The sequence below is a fragment of the Melospiza melodia genome, chromosome 3 (assembly GCF_035770615.1).
Source record: "Melospiza melodia melodia isolate bMelMel2 chromosome 3, bMelMel2.pri, whole genome shotgun sequence".
NCBI classification, from domain to species: domain Eukaryota; kingdom Metazoa; phylum Chordata; class Aves; order Passeriformes; family Passerellidae; genus Melospiza; species Melospiza melodia.
This window is the reverse complement of record NC_086196.1, coordinates 36,919,441-36,940,179: the sequence shown is the minus strand read 5'-3', so window position 1 is coordinate 36,940,179 and position 20,739 is coordinate 36,919,441. Positions and strand designations below refer to the sequence as shown.

General features: G+C 40.0%; 1 protein-coding gene across 2 annotated transcripts in view; it reads right to left on the bottom strand.

The window, feature by feature from the left end:
* SCAF8 (SR-related CTD associated factor 8) overlaps positions 1-19,459 on the bottom strand; it is a 152,481-nt gene extending 133,022 nt beyond the window's left edge. For both annotated transcript variants that reach the window (XM_063151335.1, XM_063151334.1), the window contains exon 1: positions 19,119-19,459. In XM_063151335.1, the coding sequence (XP_063007405.1) occupies positions 19,119-19,148 (30 nt within the window). In that variant the 5' untranslated portion in view covers positions 19,149-19,459. The remainder of the gene's footprint in view (positions 1-19,118) is intronic.
* Between the last annotated feature and the right edge of the window lie 1,280 nt (positions 19,460-20,739).

Genomic DNA, 20,739 nt, shown 5'->3' with positions numbered 1-20,739 from the left:
TCAGGTCTAAGTGTTATAAGAGAAGGGACTGGCTGATGTTTGCTACTTTCAGGCATAAAAACACCAGAGACAAAGTGCCAAACCTGATTTAAGGACATCCTTAACTTATATTTTATTTTTGTTTACAACACATGTTTAGAAGCATTTCAGTTCAAAAATGTAGTTCTGATAAGAGGAATGATCATCCATAACCAAATTTTTATTTCCTTTCTAAAAAACAGGAAAAATTGCAGTTTTTCCATAAAACAGTAATTGAAACAGAAATAAAGCCAAAACCCTTTCTCCTCTCCTATAGAGCTTGAGAAATGCAATATAATGAACCAGATTAATATCCATACAGATATTTACAATATCTTTAACTTCCTAATATTTTCTCAATTTGTGGCAAACTGCTAGCTCAGAAAACATAGTTCAGAATTTTTTATATTTAATAAAGCAAACTGTAAGACTGAACAGGATCACACAGTGGAAAGGATTAGACAATCTTAAATTTAGGTCATGCTCCCCAAGTTGCTTATAATAATTTATTGCTGAAGGTAATAAGTAGATATTCTTTCATCATATTGAGTTTCCAAGAGACAAGGATTTGTTCTCCTTGTAAACATGAGATACTTTTTTTCTATCCTTTCCTGTCAAAACCAGTTTTAACCAAAACCTCCTGTAGCTGTCAAAACACAAAGTGAAACAAAAAAGGTTTGTCCAAGCATAAGTGTCTGTCTTCTCAGCTTGAAAGGATCTCCATTAAAACTGTGAAATTATAACCACTTCACAGCTAGACATCCACTTTTAAAATAACTGTTACTACTTCTCACTAATGCTAATGCTAATTGCTGTTGCAAAATATTCTGAATTATTTACATGCTGCTCACATGACAAAAATCAATACATTTTTAAAATGTAGGTATATGAATGCTCTTCACCACCACAGGGAAAAGAGAGAAGAGAGACACAAACCCAAGCCACTAATCAGTTTCTTCTGTTTTCACAGAATCACAAGGTTGGAAAAGACCCTCAAGATCATCGAGTCCAACCCATGCCCTAACACAACTAAACCATGGCACCAAGTACCACATCCAGCCTTTTTTCAAACACATCCAGTGATGGTGATGCCACCACCTCCCTGGGCAGACAACTCCAGTGCTTTATCACTCTTTCGATAAAAAAATTTTTCCTAATATCCAACCCTTGGTGCAGCTTAAGACTGTGTCCTCTGATTCTGTCAGTTGCTGCCTGGTGAAAGAGACCAACCCCCAGCTGACTACAGCCACCTTTCAGGGAGTTGTAGAGAGAGATAAGGCCACCCCAAGTCTCCTTTTCTCCAAGCTAAACATCCCCAGCTCCCTCAGCTGTTCCTCATAGGGCTCGTGTTCCAAGTCCCTCACCAGCCTCGCTGCCCTCCTCTGGAAATGTTCAAGAAGTGTCTCAATGCCCTCCCTAAACAGAGGGGCCCAGAACAGAACACAGCACTCACAGTGCGGCCTCACCAGCGCCAAGAACAGGGATGACCACCCTGGTCCTGCTGGCCACACTATTCCTGTCACAGGCCAGGATGCCAGTGGCCTTCTTGGTCCCCTGGGCACACTGCTGGCTCATGTCCAGCCAGCTGTGGACCAGCATCCCCATGTCCTTTTCCGCCTGGGCACTGTCCAGCCACACCATCCCCAGCCTATAATACTGCAGGGGGTTATTGTGGCCAAAATGCAGGACTCGGCGCTTGGACTTAAACTTCATCCTCTTAAACTCTGCCCATCCATCCAACCATTCCAAGTCTCTCTGCAGAGCCCTCCCACCTTCCAACAGATCAACCCACGCTCCCAGCTTAGTGCCATCTGCAAATTTACTGATGACTCAATCCCCTCATCCATGCCATCAATAAAAATACTGAACAGAACTGGCCCCAGCACCGACCCCTGAGGGACACCACTGGTGACAGGCTACCAGCTGGAGGCAGCACCGTTCACCATTACTCTTGGGCTCAGCCATCCAGCCATTTGCTAATCCAGCAAAGAGTGCTCCTGTCCAAGCTGTGGGCTGCCCACTTTTCCAGGAGTGTGCTGTGGGAGACAGTGAGTTTTGCAGCTCACTGTTCAGCTTCCAGTTGCTCACAGGTAATTACCAAAATGTAATCACTCATCCTGGCTACTGTTTGGCTGGATGTTGTGCAACTACAACTAAACTACTTCTGGGAACACCATAGTACCAGAAACTTTTTGTTTGTATGGTGTTTCTTAGTAGAGTCATTTTGGGTATTCCTGGTCAGCATTCTCAAGCCCAAAATACTCATCAGTAAAAGCAATTTACAAGTACATGAGCAAATGTGAAATCAGCCTAGATTCAAGAAGCCAAGCTTGTCAATCTAAAAACAGTCCCAGATGGGATTGACACAGGAGCTCCTTTACCTACAAAACACACAACTAACTGTAAGGAGGGAGAACCACTGACTCACACAGATACTCACAGGGACCAGGCCTGACCAGGCCATCAGCTCTGAAATAATCTGGGCCCTAATGAGGCAGTTCAAAGTATCAAGGAAGCCACCACACATGGCTGGGAAACAAGCAAGAGTTGCACACAACTGACTCTGAGACATCGGCTGCGTGCAGTCAGATATCCTAGCACCGCTTATCAGGAATATGCCAAAAGCCAACAGGTCAACGTGGGTTGTTGCCAGCATCCTGATACTTTATTCCAGGTAGCAAACAGGCAAATTTAGCATTAAGGACTGATAATTCAAGGGGGAAAGGTGGTGGTGGAAAGGTATCAATAAAAAGAGTAAAACAGTACTTCTGCAGAGAGAGACTTTTTGGACAATGGTTACATCTGTTACAGATTTTAACAGCCATTTTAAAAACACACAGATCCCAAATTTAGTACCCGCAAAAAAACCAAGAAAAGAAATAAAATTTCTTCAAAAACTATTTTTCCTTAATTGTCTTCAAGAAGCTTTAAATTTACTATAAAACACTGCATTCTGAAAAGTGCATCAATTGCACCTCACTGCTGAGGCTGCATTCAATCCCATTGTCTAAGTAATCAAAAAAGATATTAAATAATATCAATCCCAGTGCGGACACCTGCAGGACACCACTTCATACTGGTCTCCTTAATTCTAGGCTGACCAGAGAAGCAAGACTTGGTTGTTGCCTCTCTCATAATGAAAACTTCAGTTTTTCATCCAGAATAGATGATTATTTAAAACATTTGGAATTTGAAGAATAAGGAATTAAAGACACATGCATTATTTTTAAAATCTGTGCTTATATCCTAGTTTAATTTTTCCTGTGCCATCTCCTAGAGATGTTTAGCTAAACCAGTTTGCTCTCTAAGACCAGAGTTTTAGTTTTCTAAGACACTCATGCTCATTTGCAGAAGCTTGCCCTCACATAAAAGAAGTCTTTAAATAAACCAGGAAAAAAAAGGCAATGTGGTTAAATAGTAAAGTCAAGGAAACTCTCTGAAATAAAATGATACACTTGAGAAAATCAGTAGTAATATTCAAAGGCATGGGGAGGAGTGGGAGTGACCATAAACTCTGGCTGGCAATGTATGTGCAAAAGATAGTGCAATCAAGTTTGAGAAACAAACAGGAGAAAGCATGAAAATCAGTGCTTTTCAGAAGAGGGAAGGAATTGCAAATCTACTGAAGTCCTTGTCCTGGACAACCAGCACTTACAGGAGATAAAGCACTCATAGGAGATAAAGCCCTACAGAAAAAGACACATACATACACCCTCTTTTTTTTTTTAATCTATACACTAAGGAAAAACTGATCCCACACCAGAATCATCCTGAAGTGTGTTTACAATACGGTAACTAACAAGCTCACAATGTGAAAAATAACAAAGTATTAGAACAGAACTCCAGAATGCAAGACTTGGTAGCTATGATTCATGAATTCTCATTTAAAGCAGTCTCAAACTTATAGCTCTGAAAGACAGGAAAAGCAACATGAATTTCTGACAAGAGTTCAAGGGGAGAATTAGGAAACAATGGATCAGTTAGGTTAAATGTTAAAAAATAGCATAAATTACTTCAAAGAAATGTATTAGTGGGCACACAGATAATTCTGTGCAGCTGTTGTAAGGAAAGGCAACATCTCAGTATATTGTTCTTCTCAGAAAGACTCCAGAAGCACAGTGAGAAATCACTGATATAAAATCAACTGGACTACCAAAACACATTTACCAAAGATCTCTCACGAAGGGCTCCCAAGAAACTAAGCTATTCTAAACAGGCCCTTGCATGACAAATGACCCAAACAATTACTCCTTAAATACAGCCAGCAAACAATCTGAACAAACAGTCACTTGGTGCAGGGTAAAGGGAAGTCCCAACAGAACGCGGGTGGGTTCTATATTCTGGCTAGGACAAAGTCAGACTCTCAAAAGTTGGAGAGGCACATTGGTGACACTACCAAGTAGTAAATGCACAGGAAGTAGTGGACACTGGCTTTGAAGCTTGAAGCTATCACCATTCAGCAAAGAGATCTGCTGATCCATGAGAGATGGCACTGAAGATATCAAGAGCAAACCAGAAAAATCTCAGTAGTAAATGCAGTAAATGGACATTTGGATCTACATTATTTAGGCAACAGTGATAACCTACAGGGCACTCTCAACTGTACAATCTCCAAAGCTGGCATGAAATCATCAGGGATAACTAAAATTGTGGAGAAGCTTTCAAGTGAAGAACAAAGGTTCCTCAGCTGGTGAACAGGATTACTAAGGAGAGGCATATGCCAATACAACCTCAGCACTGAAGATCAATTGGGAAGGATATTCCTCACCCAAGGAGCACACCACATGAGATGAGCAAGGAATATGCAAGAGTCCAGTTGGTGCATTAGGTTCCAAACTGCCCAGTGTGGTTTTCCTTAGCCTGTAAGGGCAGCTCTGGCATGCCTCAGAGGGAATTTACTCAGAACCTAAACTGTCACCATGAGCTTGCTAAGTCTGTGCCCTGATACCATAATGAAAGCAACCCACTCTTTTAAATAACTGTATAAATTACAGTCAGCTATCTCTATGATAGTATAAAATGTAGCTCTCTATTTAAAAGGTCTTATGCAAATGAAGTTCGAGCCTTATCACATCAAGCAGCAGCTGCATTTTTTTCACAGTAGAAATACAATTCATTTCAGAGGGTCGAGAGTGAAACACTGTAATCTTCAAGTGCCAGGTAAAGCCATAAGTTTCAGACATTTTGAAACAGACTAGTTCACATTTACAAGCTGGAAGAACAAAGAAAGGGAACAGACAGAAACCCATATGTAAACTTAAAAAATAACACTTTAAAGCTGAACTACCATATGATTATGAAAAAAAATCTTCCATTTACTAGCCACTTACTGCTTTTCTGGATATACATCAACCCATATGAAACATTTGCTCAAAGGCAAAAACTGATCAGTATCTTTAAATGTCTGATTACTACTAAAAGATATTTGAATACCAACTAAAACAGTTTTTTCTAGTTATCTTCCTAAGTTTCATGTTATAGATTTGCAGAGTGAAAGTATCTGCACCATTTCGTATATGAAAACCCAGTAAGTACAAACATTTACTGTTGAAATCTGAGGCATTGTTGTGGAAAGCACCACATTGTGTGGAGTCTCTTTTTAAAATATACATTGAGAATTTCTCTCCAAACACGAACATTTATCACCTGTTGATGATGTACATGCATAATAAAACCTAATTTAAAAACCACCCTACAAGTTGATGGATCAATTTGTTTTTCTTATTCATTTAGTAACTGATTTTACAGCAGAAAAGAGAATAGGCTGATTTCAATCAACCCAAAATTTATCTCCCATCTATCCTACCATCTAGAGAGAAGAAACAGTCTCCTGATATTTGCCCAGAAAAGAGCACTGCTCCAGTGACCTATGTATTGACCCAAGAGTCACTCTGACACAAAGACTCTCCTAAGCAGTCACCACAACACAAACACAACATCTGGGAGAAGCTGCTTCAGTCAAGGTAGAGTGACTTAAAATAAACTGAAAGGTTAAACCCTGATTAAAAAGAAAAACAACAACAAAACTGCAAATATACATTAAAATTTATACAAAGCTTTGTTTTGTACTGTCCGTTCTTGAACTATGGCACATGACTCAGAAAATTAAAGCTGAAACATTTCCTGTATAAATGTAGATGGCAAATGGCATTATCACACAAGGACAAGGAAGGAACAAAGACTAAAATTCTACAGAATGGGGAGGGGGGGAACAAGAGAGGATGAGGCAAGAGTTACACAATCAGTGCCAAGTCACAAGGAGTCTGACTGGTAAGGTAAACCATTCTCAAACTGTTAGCCCAGGTTTTGAAAAAACAAGTGTTAAATAATTAAGTCAGAAAGAGCATTAATGCATGATTCCTGTATGACCTTTTGGGAATAATTTTATTTTCCTCTAGGAGAAAAAGCATAGCCAAAGTTAAGAGAATACTTTCAAGTTGCTATAAAAAATACCAGTGTTTTTTTCAAGACAGCACACTTAACAGCAGCATACATTTGATTTCAATGTCAATGAACGTTTAATGATCACTTTATACTAGGAACCTGTGGACAAGACTATTCTGCCTGCCTCAAGCATTCTAGATGACTGAACACGCTCAGCTCGAAATACACTGCCAACAATACAGGAAACTACAAAATAAAAATTAACATTAATCCTCTCGACCCATTTAAGCTAAAGAAAACACCAGATAAAATTTACAGTGTATTTGTGGGGGGAAGTTGTTTCACTGGTTTCCTGTATGATGATTCCATCCAACCATGTCCTACACACGGTGGCATTTTCATAATTAGGTGGGGGACAATCAATAAATCTTTGATAGAAATATGCATGTTTAATTAAATGCTTAATATAAATCACAGGAAAACCTTACAGGGAAGACCTCAATCTGGAACGGCACCTCAGGGACAAAGTGAGTAGACAAAGATATACATGCTACAAATCCTAATCTTGTCTCAATGAAAGCAATTCCTAGGGTCATGTTCTTGCAAAGTAAGAATCAGATGACAGCCAAATGTCCATGTAAAGCACATAACAGCTTATTACACAGACAGCATTAGAATTCTTAATATGATCAAAGTAATAGTGCTAGAAGTGGTTTCTAAGACTATCTCTTTCCTACAGAAATGCACATCTGTGTATCAGGACCAGGCCAGCAATTAAAGCCAGTTAATTATATTCACAATTCTGTATTTTCCTCTATCTGATAAAACAGTACAATTATTTGTACAGCAAAAAGTAATGATGGGAGAGCTAAGGCACTCCATACAAGGCAATATTCCAGTGTACATAAAGGTCAACAGCATTGTTAATACTCATTTTCCCCAATATAATTTTAAATAAACCAAATCTTCTTTCCAAATTTTGGGGGAAAAAATACAGACTTGCTCGAAGATCTAATGAGCTATAAAAAGTACATGTTGGGTTTGGAGGGAAATGCAAAAGATCAGGTTGATGCTATAAATAAAGCAGTGAATTTCTGCTCTATATTTTTCTCTTTAATTCTGTTAAGAAAAGTAGTCTTCAGGAGTAGCCCTACTGAAAGTCAGGGAATTTATCAGCACATTTCAAATTTTCATCACTCACTATCACAAACAATATTTTTATCATTACAATCGTAACGAAAGAAGTACTTAAAAGTGAAATCTACTGTAAATACCCATAAAAAGCAAACTCTACTGCACACAGCTGTAGTTTACAAGGCAGTACTACAGGCTGCTAAGCTACAGCCTAAAGCTTCTCAAGTGAAGACCAGACATCATGCACGTGAGCTTTCATCCCCCGAGGATGGGCAGTCGCTTACACAGCAAGTTACTACACACATCCGTGGAAGCAATGGCACACTGCACTTCTACAAAGCCCAGCACTTAATTCCAACATCTTTCAGTGCTCTTATTCAATAGGCAAAAGAGCCAGACAGCTGTTCCTGTACCAAAATTTTGATTAAAAAAGAGAAAGCAGTACTAATTTTATTAAAATTTTAAAAGCTTCATAAATAATATATCCCTTTTTTTATACCTCTGCCACATCCTATAAAGACAAGAAGAGCAGCTAGGAAATAATTTTTCATATAATTTTGCCATATAATTTTAAAAGGCTTGAAAGATGTGAACAACTCTAGTCTCATGAGATACAAAGGAACAGATATTCACAGAGACAAATCTCTGCAACACTGATACAGCAGCTAAGGGAATAAACATTTTGATGCTGATACACCAGGACTCAGCCCATCTCTTAAGCATGAGATAACGACCAGTGTGAGGGATATCAGTTACAAATCCCTCTACAGAAATATTTTTGAACTTTTCTCTGCCTGCTACCAGGATACAACATTAAAAAGACATCAAGTAATGACATGACACTAACCAGACATGATACATACTAACAAGTATCTGCAATTTCAATGCAGAAAACCCAAAATAAATACTTAGAAGTCAAGCCAAATACATACTATCTTAATAAATCAGTTTAATTTATTTCATATTTCAATAGCATTAAAATAAATAAAATCCAATTGGAAATACAGAAATAGTCACTGAATTGCTTACTAAATATTAATATCAACACACAGTAGAGAACAAGAAAAGAGTATTGTTATTTATTGCTAAAAAAAAAAGACACTTATCAACAAATTTCTATTAGGTTACATTTTATACACTTTCCTGAAATTAAATTTCTTGGCAAAGTTACTCAAAGTGCATGCCCTGATCTCTCAGTGAGTAGGATTTTAACTTGATGCTGAGTAGGACCTACCTGTGAGAACTGTTATTCAAAACCTGTCAGCACTTTGTTACCCTCAGTGCTGAATGTAAATGTTAAAATATATACCGTACATGTGCATGCAGGATGACCAGAATGGCAGATATTCCTTTCAGCATACGGTATTTAAGTTTGTAAAAAAAGCAAAAAATTCTATTCTTTCAGTTACCAACCACGATGAACTGCCAAAATTCAACATTAAAAAAGTACAGAACAAGTGGGTTCCAGGACAACAGCAACTCCCTTAATACAACTGTTTTCATAAACAAAGTGCATGACACATGGTTTTAATTAGGAAACATTAAAAAATAGTGCATTTTCTTGATATCTAAGTGCATGTTCTTAAAAAAATTTTTAAAGCAACCAACAACACTCATGGCAAAAACTCAGCCTCTCCCTACACATCAGCTGCATTATACACTATTTATGTTTAAAGAGGGCATTTAAATATTCATGCCAGGTACTACACAGGCAACTAAGTGAAGTAGGATGCAAAGGTAACACAGCAGTCCCTCAGCCCATCAGACACCAGCACATGAAGTCAGGTGTTACCACTGCTGCACTTGTCTAGTGCTTCTCCTACTTCTTTTGTCTTAAGAAAACACAATTATGACTTTCAAGTTTACTGAATCTAAACAATTTGAGATGGAATGACAAAATTCCATTTTAGTTTTTACATTTCTGACCTACCAGCCCATTTACAATTTTCTTTAAACCCTCACCATTACTCCTTTCAAAGAAAGCTTCAAAGTACTCTTAGTACAGTCTGCTTTGTACAAATATGAACATAAAACCGGAATGTAAAGAAACTACTTGGATTTGGCTCCACTTTCCTGAACTCCACACAACTGCAAAACAGATGCTTACTTCATATAGTCTCTAGAACATGCTCCACTTGCTCTTAGCCATTTTTAAGTCATCAAACACAATTCCCCTTTTTATCTTCAGAGTAACTTGGGGTGTTTGCTGCATGGGAACAAAAAGCTTAGAAAGACCAAAATGGACCAAATGAAATAGGTAGGTGAGAGTGAGCACTTCACCAATGCCTGAACTCCCAATCACAGAAAGGAAGGATTGACAAAAAATCCAGGTAAGAGTATCACACAAGGAAACAAGGAAAATAACAGAAGCATTTCACTTCAAGCAATTTTCTCATCTTTCCTGCCATATGGCTAATTTCCATCACTAACATTTTATCATTATTATATAGCTAATTCTAGATCAAGAGGAAAATGGATCAGCTTCTGCCACAATGTCAGTCTTCACAGATATCCAGATGTGAGCCTGGGGGCTGCTCACACTGGAGAAGTACCCTCTGTCCTTGTTGTAATGCACTAGTTTGGTAAAGTATGGCACAATGCAGTTAAAAGCCTCAGAGAAATCTAACTACAATCATACCTCTACAATTCTGAGATATGAAATATAGGAACAGATCTTAAACATTTTGAAAATCAGACTCACACATTTTCTCTGCCAACTGTTTTTAGAACTCATGACAAAATCTGTCTTGTTGTGTTGATTTCAAAATATCTCCTTGGATATAGTTTGAAACCCCTGCATTCACAATGAAAGATAATGATTCAAATTTTTTTTAAATGTAATCCAGTTTGTAGTGGATTGAATTTCTCCAACCAATACACTTGTCATATAAATGGTCTTCATTTCCTGTTAAGTGCTTAAGTGCTCCACTTCACTCTTGTGAAAATTAAGCAGCAAGTGGTTACTACTACACATCTAGTAACAAGTTCTGAAGATCAACATGTTATCTGAAGCTATTAATTTTCATATGAACCAGCTGTGGTTTTTAATACATATGGGAGATTTGGTATTCTGAAAGAGTCTGATTTGATTTGATTTGATTTGGTCAGGTCTTTCCACAGGTTTCCAACAATCTGCTTAATATATTCTAAGCTCTTACCCTACGAAAAAGCCAAAAACATTTATAAGTATGAATATTTCTCTTTTTAAAACTGCAATCACATCACTAGCAAAATATTAGAATCATATTTTTATCTATCATACTGATTTCTAAATTATGCACTGAGAGCTCCTTAAAGTCCTGCTACAAGGCCAACACTTTTAAACCAAGAGTTTTATAGTGAGAGCAATTTACAGTATTTTGCACTTTGCGGAAAAAACAAACGATAGAATAATAGGGGTGGAAAGCAAAGAATGCACATAATTAATTCTACTTAGGATTTTGAAAGTAACTAATAAATACTGAAGATGGAGAACAAAAAAAAAAAAGTATGGAAACCTTCAGCACTCAACTCTAAACTAATTATTTGGAAACACTGAGCTCTAGACTGAACCACTCAAGATGATGGATCTTCTAAATTACCTTTCCCAAAAATGCATGCTATTTCAATAATAAATTTCAATTCAAATACATAAGACAGCTATTCACCTCCTTGCATAAAGGCAGTGCACCTTGTTCAGCTGTTATAATTTTTTATAAAGCACTATTTACTTCAATCTTTCAAAACTAATGTTATAAACAGTATCTTATAATAAAGAAGCTCAAGGCTACAAAATAGGTGGCTTCAACCTCTCAGGTGTTGCTACCCTCCACTTTTTACTGCTCAGCCATCATCCACCCAAACCACCATTCCTTGCTCCTGGATCTTAGCTCTACCACCCTTCTTTGGGGCACATCTTCTTTTGTGCCTTCATTTTAAATGGGAACCAGAACACTCTCTGCCAACCCTCAAAACTATCAACAGCAGACACATTAACAAAGGTGCCAAGCCTCATTTTCCACACGTGTAGTTTAGTAAACTAAACACATGCATTATATTTCTGAATGTCAAAGCATCAGCCACCCACTCATATAACCAGGGACAGGAGAAAAGAAAAACCTCATACAATCAAAGACTGTACCCAGTAAAACCAGCTAAGTTATGTAGGCAAACTCTGGCAAAAAGACGTGGAAGCAAAATAAGTTGTTGTATATCCATAGTAATCACCTTTGTACAAATGCCAGCTCACTTCCCAAAAGCCTAACAGCAGAAACAGCAGGTTATTACAAGAAATATGCACTTCTAGTAGGGGTAAATCTGATAGAGAGAGGGTCACGGTGACAATGCACTAATTTCTTCTTATTTCCTCCAAATGTTAACATTTTAAATTCTACTTATAAAAATGTCTCCTTTTGATCAGTACATATGGCAAGAACAGGTAAAATAAGTACTAGTACAGCAGTAACTGGACATTGTGTTTTTGCCTCAAAGAACATGTACTCTAAAGTGAAGAAGCAACTCCTGAATAAGGTTAATAAAATTACCTACCCAACCACTGCTGTGTCAGTGCTCCTGAGAAATACTGCAGAAGGTAGCTCCAAAGAACTGAAAAAATTGAAGAACAGAAATACACATACAACTTACAAAAAGTTCCAAACAGGAACAAGGACTAATATTGTTTGGAACTTTTTTCAGAAGTTGTTTTTTGAACTTTCAAAGCCAAGGTCACTGAACTCTGACTACACATATGAACAGCCAATTATGCACCTCTGTCCTGGGCCTCACAATGGAATTACACCAGTGAGCCATGAATGTGGGCTGTAACCAAGGCTGAAGGAGCCACCCGGGATGAATTTCTTTGGTGGCTGTCCAGAGGTAAAATGATGAATTCATTTCACAGACAAGAAAATAGAAGACCTCCTCCTAAGTGAAAAAACATGGGAGTAACTTAAGTACCTTAAAGTATTTTTTAACCTGCCTTACCAAAAAGTTCTGTTCTGAATGGCTTTTTTCCCATAAGAAAGCCATCTGGATTACCAGACTCCACTTCTACAACTGCCATAGGAAAACACACTGTTGGTCACAGAATGGTTTGGGTTGGAAGAGAATTTAAAGGTCATCCAGTTCCAACCTCCCTGCTATGGGCAGGGACACTTTCCACTAGCCCAAGTTGATTTAAGTCCCATCCAACTTAGCCTGTAACACTTCCAAGGATGGGGCACAGCTCGAATAGTGGCATATTCAAACAAGACTTGTTAAGATAATTTTAAGTACTCCGTCAAAGACTGTAGCCCCAGGTATAGTCTTGGTAAGCAGATGACAATCAAAGGATCTGAAGCTGTAAGAGTTCAGAAGGGCATTTGTTTTAAACTGCAAAATGGCTTGCTGCTCTCTAAATGAGTAGCAAGTAGGATCAGTACTTGTAACTATCCAGTTACAACTCCAGAGAATTTGCAGCATCTGGAGATCTACTCAACCGCTCCAGGCTCACAAGGATCTGATCTAGATCACGGTTTAAGAACAAATTTAAAGTCTATGTATCTAAGACTGAAAACCTATCAATGTCTGTCCTATACTGTTTCACTAAAGAAATTAGGTTCTAGAGCAAGACATGCACCAAAATAAAACCAAACCCTAACATTTCGGGCCTTTAACACACACTTGCATGAGCATGTCCTTTACAAGACCAGAAGTCAAGTTTCTGTGGCTAATGAAAATCAAAGGTCGGATCAGTCTTTGAAAGTGTGATATTAAAACTGTAAATATTTATTCAGCACCATGGAGACATTTAACCAGGTGAACATCAATTTAATATTTACTGTATCTTGAAGAGAAAAGAACTTTCCCTACACTCTTAAAAAAATCATTGAGAGCCAGCAAAGTTCAATTCTTGCTGGGAAACAACAGAGTAAAATACTTACATTTCACTGACGCTGCTCCTAATGCTCCTGACAGTAAACAGGAAACTAACAAATTCTTGTTAGTTTGCAACATATTTTGTTGCATCAGAAGGGAATTCGTGTAAATATCCATGCTTTTTTTTTTTTTTTTTTTTTTTTGAGAAACACTACAGGATTATACAGCCAACTAAAATGGAAGACATTTTTCACATCCACCCCAGAGGTTAATAATGAAACACAGAAACAACTTTTCGTCTGCAGATGCACTATCACTTTTTCTTCTGACAAGAGACAAAAGTAAACCACAAGTTCGTATCCCAATTTGTTACAATAGAATTTACAAGTATCTGACTATAAATGAGGCAGCAGATAAACAAAAAAGAAGGAAGTTTTAAACTTATCACAGCTGCAGAGTCCTTTGAACAGCAGAGGATATGAAAGAAGGCAGTACTCTAAAATATAGTGACAGACAAAACAGATAGAGGTTGTGCCATTGTCACAGCAGCTAGGAAAAAACCCTGCAGATGTTTCAGGTGCTTCAGCCAACATGAAACATGCAGCAGAATCCAAGAAAAATATCTTGACAGGTAGTAGCTTATGTGTCTTCTCACTGTTTCTCAATATAACTGTTAGTATCTACTTTTACTAATCAAAGCCCTGGCTGCTCATTTTATAGAGAATCCCTTTTTTCCCCACTTCCCCCAGCTATTCAGCATCAATCTCTATTTAGCATCTCCATGAGGCATACCATTTAGCATTTTTTAGCATCAACTGGCATTCTTTCATGAAAAACCCACCTCATTGACTTAGAATACGCCATTTAAATAAGGTAGTCTGAAATAGAATATTTAGTTTAGCCTTCTGTATTTTTATGCACCCATACTCCAATGTTCAGTATTTAAAATGTGGGTCATTTCCAAGGGTCACATTTCTGAAATTGTAGGCCACTGAACTGTTCCTCACTGACTCTCAAAATACACCCTCCAAAGAATTGTCAGGATAAAGGTGGACAACATAAAATGAAGCACAAATGAAGTATAGAGACAACAGCATTACCAGTAAATGATCAGTGTCTGCCACATCTCTAGCTCTGATCAATTTCAGAATGACAAGTGAACCCAAAAGCAACAACAGCCACTTTATGCATCATCTTACTTGACGCTCAAAAGCATAATGCACACCAGAAGCTCAGTGTATTTTATGATGAACTATGCAAAGAGAACCATTTTAATTGTCAATAACGGCTCAACACCAACCTAGCAATGCTGCAGAAGTTTTAATTATGACTCTCACACCCTAGAAAAGACACAGCAACTCACACCACTCTTTAAACAAATCGTAATCACTACCTTAACCTTACAGCACTTTATGTGCATCCCACTTTAAGATGGCAGATATTCCAGGTCTCCATGATGACACTTCAGTTTTCTATTCAATTCCCTTGTATGAAAGTATCAGCACCCAACTGCACAGACAAGAGAATCTGAGCTTTTCATACAAGCACACAAGGCGTTTGTGAAAGGAATCAGAAGACACGACTTTCTTGTTCCTGAGTTTCAAGGGACCAACTCTGCCTTATTCTGTGTTACTCTTTTAAAAAATATATAATTGTCCTTTTCTCAATTGCCTCTCCAATGCCATAATATACTGCATTGCCTGACAAATACAAATACAGCTGAAATTTGTGGCACTGGACGATAACAACTATTGTGCACTGGATTCAACAATGTAAATTCCAAATCTAGATATGCTATCTAACTCTCCTGAGTAGGTTTTACCACTACTGACCTTCTAAATGGCTGTAAATCAAGGATACAAGTACCAGTCTCAGCTACTCAAAATGAAAACAATATTCAATTATTTGACCAAAGCATGCACAGCTTATGCAAGAGCTATTTTTGAGTTTTTTTTAAAGAGAATGCAAAACCAAAAACATCAGTAAACATCGTGAACAGCAAGACTTGATGAAGCTCATATATGATGAGATATGTGCCTGTATGTGAGTAAAGATATTGACAAACTTTAAATTATTAGAAATGCTATGTTTAATTGAACCAGATCATTGAACTACTACTTTTTAAAAGAAATAAATATCTAAGTTGAGTTTGCTCTGTCTTTTCAAGATTCCTATTATTTAATTCTTACAGATGCAGTTAGTGTGGCTAAACAAAGCACAACTTCAAATATTCAGTTTGTATTGCACTTAAAAATGAATTTGTGATCTCCATTCCCCCTAAAATAAATTACAATCCTGTGACTATTTGACTTCAAAACTATTTATATTTATTCTACATGTTCACACAGAAATAAATTTTAAAATAATTAAATGTGTTTTAGAATTAAAACATCCATTGCTCTTCTTTTTCCACACAGTCTTGATATTACAAAGTGAAAAATAATTTGGCTTGCCACTGCAAAAAGGTCAAGTATAGCAAGAAAACTCTGTGGAGTATAGCTCCACTCAAAATTAACTTCAAGACAAGTACCTGAAAGCAACATGACAATGGCCAGCTAGAGTTGATGATGACAACAGGACTTTAACACTGAACAAATGTAACAAATACTGAATTTTAATTATATACTTCTGCAATTAAATCACTGTCATCTAAGCACTTTAACTGTGACGATACACATGCTTGCCTCCAGTCCATTTCAAGTCCTCTTTAACAAAATACGCGTTATAGAACATATAGAGAATTTTAAATACTTGACTCATTTTCTTCTGTCAGGACCTGTTCTTGAATATGATTTTGTGCTTTTCTGAAAAATCTCAGGGCCTAAACTGAGGCCTGGAGGAAAGTGGCTCTGCAGTGGTAAGCCTTGGTGGTGCCAACTGTAGCAAATGATAAACTCTGTGGTACAAAACATTGCCAATTACCTCAACTCTACACTAAGTCAGTCATATATTATTCCAATTTCCAGTTGCCAAGCAGTTTTAATCAAATAGTAAAATGTCAACCATTACATGAAAACAATCCTGAGCATGTTTTATTTAGGAGCTTGACTATTTCTCAGCTTTAAATTTACCTTTCCCAAGACTTAAAATGTTAGGGCTAATTTTATATGTACACGGTACAGCACAGACAGTACTACCAGACATTGAACAGCTTTCCACAATAGCATCCATTATTACTGTTCAAATAAACTTTGGAATTCTTCTTTCTAATCAAATTAATGACAAGCCCATTCTAAGCACTTCAATCCTGACTGCCATGTAGGATAGTCACAATACAAGATATTGCTCAGCTCACGTACAATTCTGGAGTTAGCTGTACTCCCTAGATGGATAGCTGCCTTTATTTTAGCTTCACTGCAGAATCCAAACACAACTCTTTCCTTTAAAAAAACCAAACAAAAAAATCAACCTGCAAACTTGAGTGTTTACATGTATTGAAATTCTCCTTCTAAGGCATCATCTGGTCTTCACCAGTAAGTTACATAAACTGTTGTAAAATCATTAACTGAATGCAAACTGCATAAGAAAAAGTATGGTAAAAGTTTTTATACAATTTACTCTGTCCCATCTGCTGCTAAATTTAATTTACATCTATTTTAAGCCAAAAAACCCTAAAACAGGACTCAGACGTCAGTTCTGGAGTTTAACATGACCTTAAAACATAATATAAACAAAGAACAGGACTTTACAAGTAATATTTACAACCAATATTTTGTAAATTAATCAAAACTATTTAAGAACAGCAATAAATAGACTCATACACTTTAGCTAATTCACATATTTAGTGATCATTTCACAGTTCTAAATTGCAAAGTGTGTATAGGCAAATTCAACCAGAGAAAATGACAGAAAGTTAAATTTAAGTTCAGTTCTGCACTGGGTACAGAGGTGTTAAGAGTGGCTAGCAATGACACATGGGATTCTTTAACTGTAGCAAGTCTGGTACCATTTACTTCCAGGATCAGGGTTTGTTTAGTCATGGCATCTTTAAAACCTTCCCATCATTGTAGCCCAGCATTCAAATACAGAGGTCAAATCAGACATACTGTCTATTTATACCATAGCAGATAAGTTGGTTAAAATGACACTGTCAGATCTGCATTTCCTTTTCCAAGAACCTACTGTCTACCATTTTTAAGCATTTAGAAAACTTAAGGCATAATCTAAAGCTCTCCTCTTCAGCACAGCTGCCACCTTAAGTCTCAGACTTATTTTTACAGTACTTATACCCAAGTGCTCAGCAGGTCACTCAGAAGCTGTTTTTCAACATGAAGAGGAAGACTTCTGCTCCTACTGATAGGTATATAGCAGGAAAATGTTCTGAACAACTTATGGTCTTCTGGTTTTGTGACCAGATTCTTCCTTTTCTCTGCATAACAATACAGCAAATGTGCCAATCAAGTAATAACATTGGAATAAAATTTTATAGTGTTTATTTTCTTCTAGTGGCCACAATGTGCTTATTATTCTACTTAAGAATTCAAATTGCATAAAGTGCAACATCTAGAACTGCACTCTAAGTTAGAGCTGTACAAGTGTTACTGGAGAGTACCTGCTCATTTTATAAATCTATCTTACTGTGTTCGTAGAAACAACTACATGGTCGCCACACTGTTCCACCACAGGTCAAATGAAACAGCATTACTTAAAACTATTCAAACTGTACTACATCCCTGCTGGGACTAGCGAGAGAGCAACTGGGAGCTTCAGCATGAGAGCAGTCTCTAGAAGTATACATTGTAACGAATGACGATACTATCTAAGGTCAACATAAGTTAAAAACTACTTTGTAAAATGTATGACTTGGTAAGAAAAATATGTATTTGTTTTTCTTGCTCGTACATTAACTTCAAAATACAAATGATACTTTCATAATGACAGAAACAAAGAGTTGCCACAAGAACCATCTTGCAATAAAATAAACATTGGCTCTCAGCACAAAAGAGAAGCCAGGTGCAATATGAACACCTCAGCCTATATGTATGTATGTATGTGTTCTTGGGTTCCATAGCCTGCTCTCTGCACAGTGCTTCAGTGCAGGATCTGAGCTCTGTGCAGCATGTAGGGAATGTCTGACTCCATCCCGACCACTGCGAATATACGACTCAAACACGGAGACGAACCTCCAATGCCTTTGTATTCCTTTACCCAGATTTAAAGCTTAGCAGCAAGAGGTGTTAAAAGTGCGCGCTGGCGAGGTTCGGACACACGCGAGGAGGAAGAGGGCGGCAGGAGCGACGAGTGAAGGCGTGGAAGGGCACAGTCCCCGTGCCCGGCCAGCCTGGACCCCCCCCGCCGCCCAGCGCAGCCTCCTCGGCCGCTGGCTGAAGTTGGCCGGGCATCACCCGCCCCAGCGCAGGCCAGGCGCAGGGAAGAGACCTCCTTCTCCTCCTCTTCCTCGGTCTCCTCACGCATCCTCCTCTTCCTCCAGCCCGCCGCCAGATCTATTCTTCCCCTTCAGCCGCCCCCAGCTTCACGGCGGAAGAAGCTGGGGGGGAGGGGGATGTCTCCATTACCCTCCCCACCCTCCCGCTTCCCAGGGACGGCGACAACGGCCCTTTCCCGCCCGACGGGGGGGAGCCCCGGGCCGGCCTGCGGGAGCGCTCCCGCACCCCTGGGCCTCCCGGAGCTGCCCCACATCCCGCAGCTTCCCCACTGCGAGGAGGGGGCAGGGAATGCGCCAGGCCCGGAGCCCCGCCCGCTCCCCGGCCCCGAGGAGGGGAGGCCGCCGGCAGGGGGTTACACACCTCGCTGTTAAAGGCTTTCACAGCCTCCATGTCGCGGCGGAGGCGGGAGCCGGGCGGCTTCTCTCCGCTGATGGCGGCCGCGCCGGGCCGGGCCGGGCGGGGGCAAGTCTCGGTCCGTGCGTGCGTGCGCTCCTCGCTCAGGGGCCGCCCGGCCTCCTCTCCATGGCGGGTGGCGCAGGGGGCGGGCGCGGGGGGACGCGGGCCCCGGTCGTTTCCGTCTCCTCCTCGCCCCGCTTCCCGCCCGGCGGCGCCGGCGTTCCCTTCCCTCTCTCCTTCCCTCCCTCCCGCGCTCGGCTCCGGGCGGCCGCGCCGGCAGGAGATGGAGGAACAACGCGCGGCGGCTGCGGCGCGGGCGCCAATATGGCGGACACGCGGGGGCTCCTCGCAGTGCAGCGCCGGAGCGGCGCAGGCGGCTACAGCGCCCCCTGCCGGGCAGCGCCCGCAGCGCCGCGCCGCACGGGCGCTGCTGGGATGGCGCCGCGTCCGCCCCGCCCGCTCTCCTCGCTCTGCTCCGCCTCCCGGAGCGGGCGGCGAGGAAAGGGTTACGGGAACGAGGTGTTAAATGCCGCTCGTTTCGTCACCGGAGGGCAAATCGAGGAGTTCCTGAGGCGCCCTTTTCGCCGTTTCCAGATCCCCGAGCCGTTCGCCTCCTCACGCCCGGGCCGCTGAGCCTCCCTCTCTCCGCAGCAAGGCCCGCCGGCGAAACTGGAAACGGCATGCAGGCTTGAAAAAAGGCAGCGGGAAAAAGAATCAGCGAGGCGTAGGAGGGCAAAACAATTCTTAATTCGATAAGCCCACTGGTAATCAGTACTATTTTTCAAGAGGAAAGGCGAAAACCCAGGCAATCGTAATGCAAATCAGTCCCAAGCCTCAGTGCACTTACTGCATGAATATTACAACTCAACAATTCCACACCAAAAAGTCTCCAAACCCACCAACAGACGTTAAGGCATTTCTGTTTGACTACCCAGGGCATCTTGTCAGGTTAAGTTTCGGATAGACCTCACTTCCCCATGCCCCCAACACCATGCCAGACCGGCCGAGCACCTGCCTCTCCCTGAAGCACAAACACTTTCCTTAGCTGAGAAATCCCAGCAGGAGCAGCTCTGTCAAACAGGAGGACTTTCTTCCAGGGCACAGATTTTTGTTCCCTCAAACACAAAACCACCGCATGACTCACCTTTGCTAGGAAGAGCCTCCAGGGTCTCAGAAGCACTGAAGATGAAAACTTAGGTTTGTCTTCTGTTGCTGCTTTTCCCTGCTTGGTTATGTCCTTTCAACTCTACTGACGCAGTAGAGATATGACAGTTCCCATCTGAATTGCATTCCATTATTTCCAGCCACAGCTCTAGGTAAGGCTCTGCATGTGCCTTGATGGTCTCCAAAGTGCCCCTCAGGCTGGAGCCACAAAGACTCTTCATGGACAGTGAAAATCCCTCTTCAGGCCTGAGTCAGGGACTTCAAACTCAAGTGGGCTTGATTCAACAAACAAGGTAACATAAATTAAGATAAACCCAACACTGGAGGGAGACCTGGAATCCTACAGCTCCATTCTTACAGGAACAAGAGAAATTACTAAGTCTTTTTTATAAAAGGAATTGGAAGTTCCTCCCATCTTACC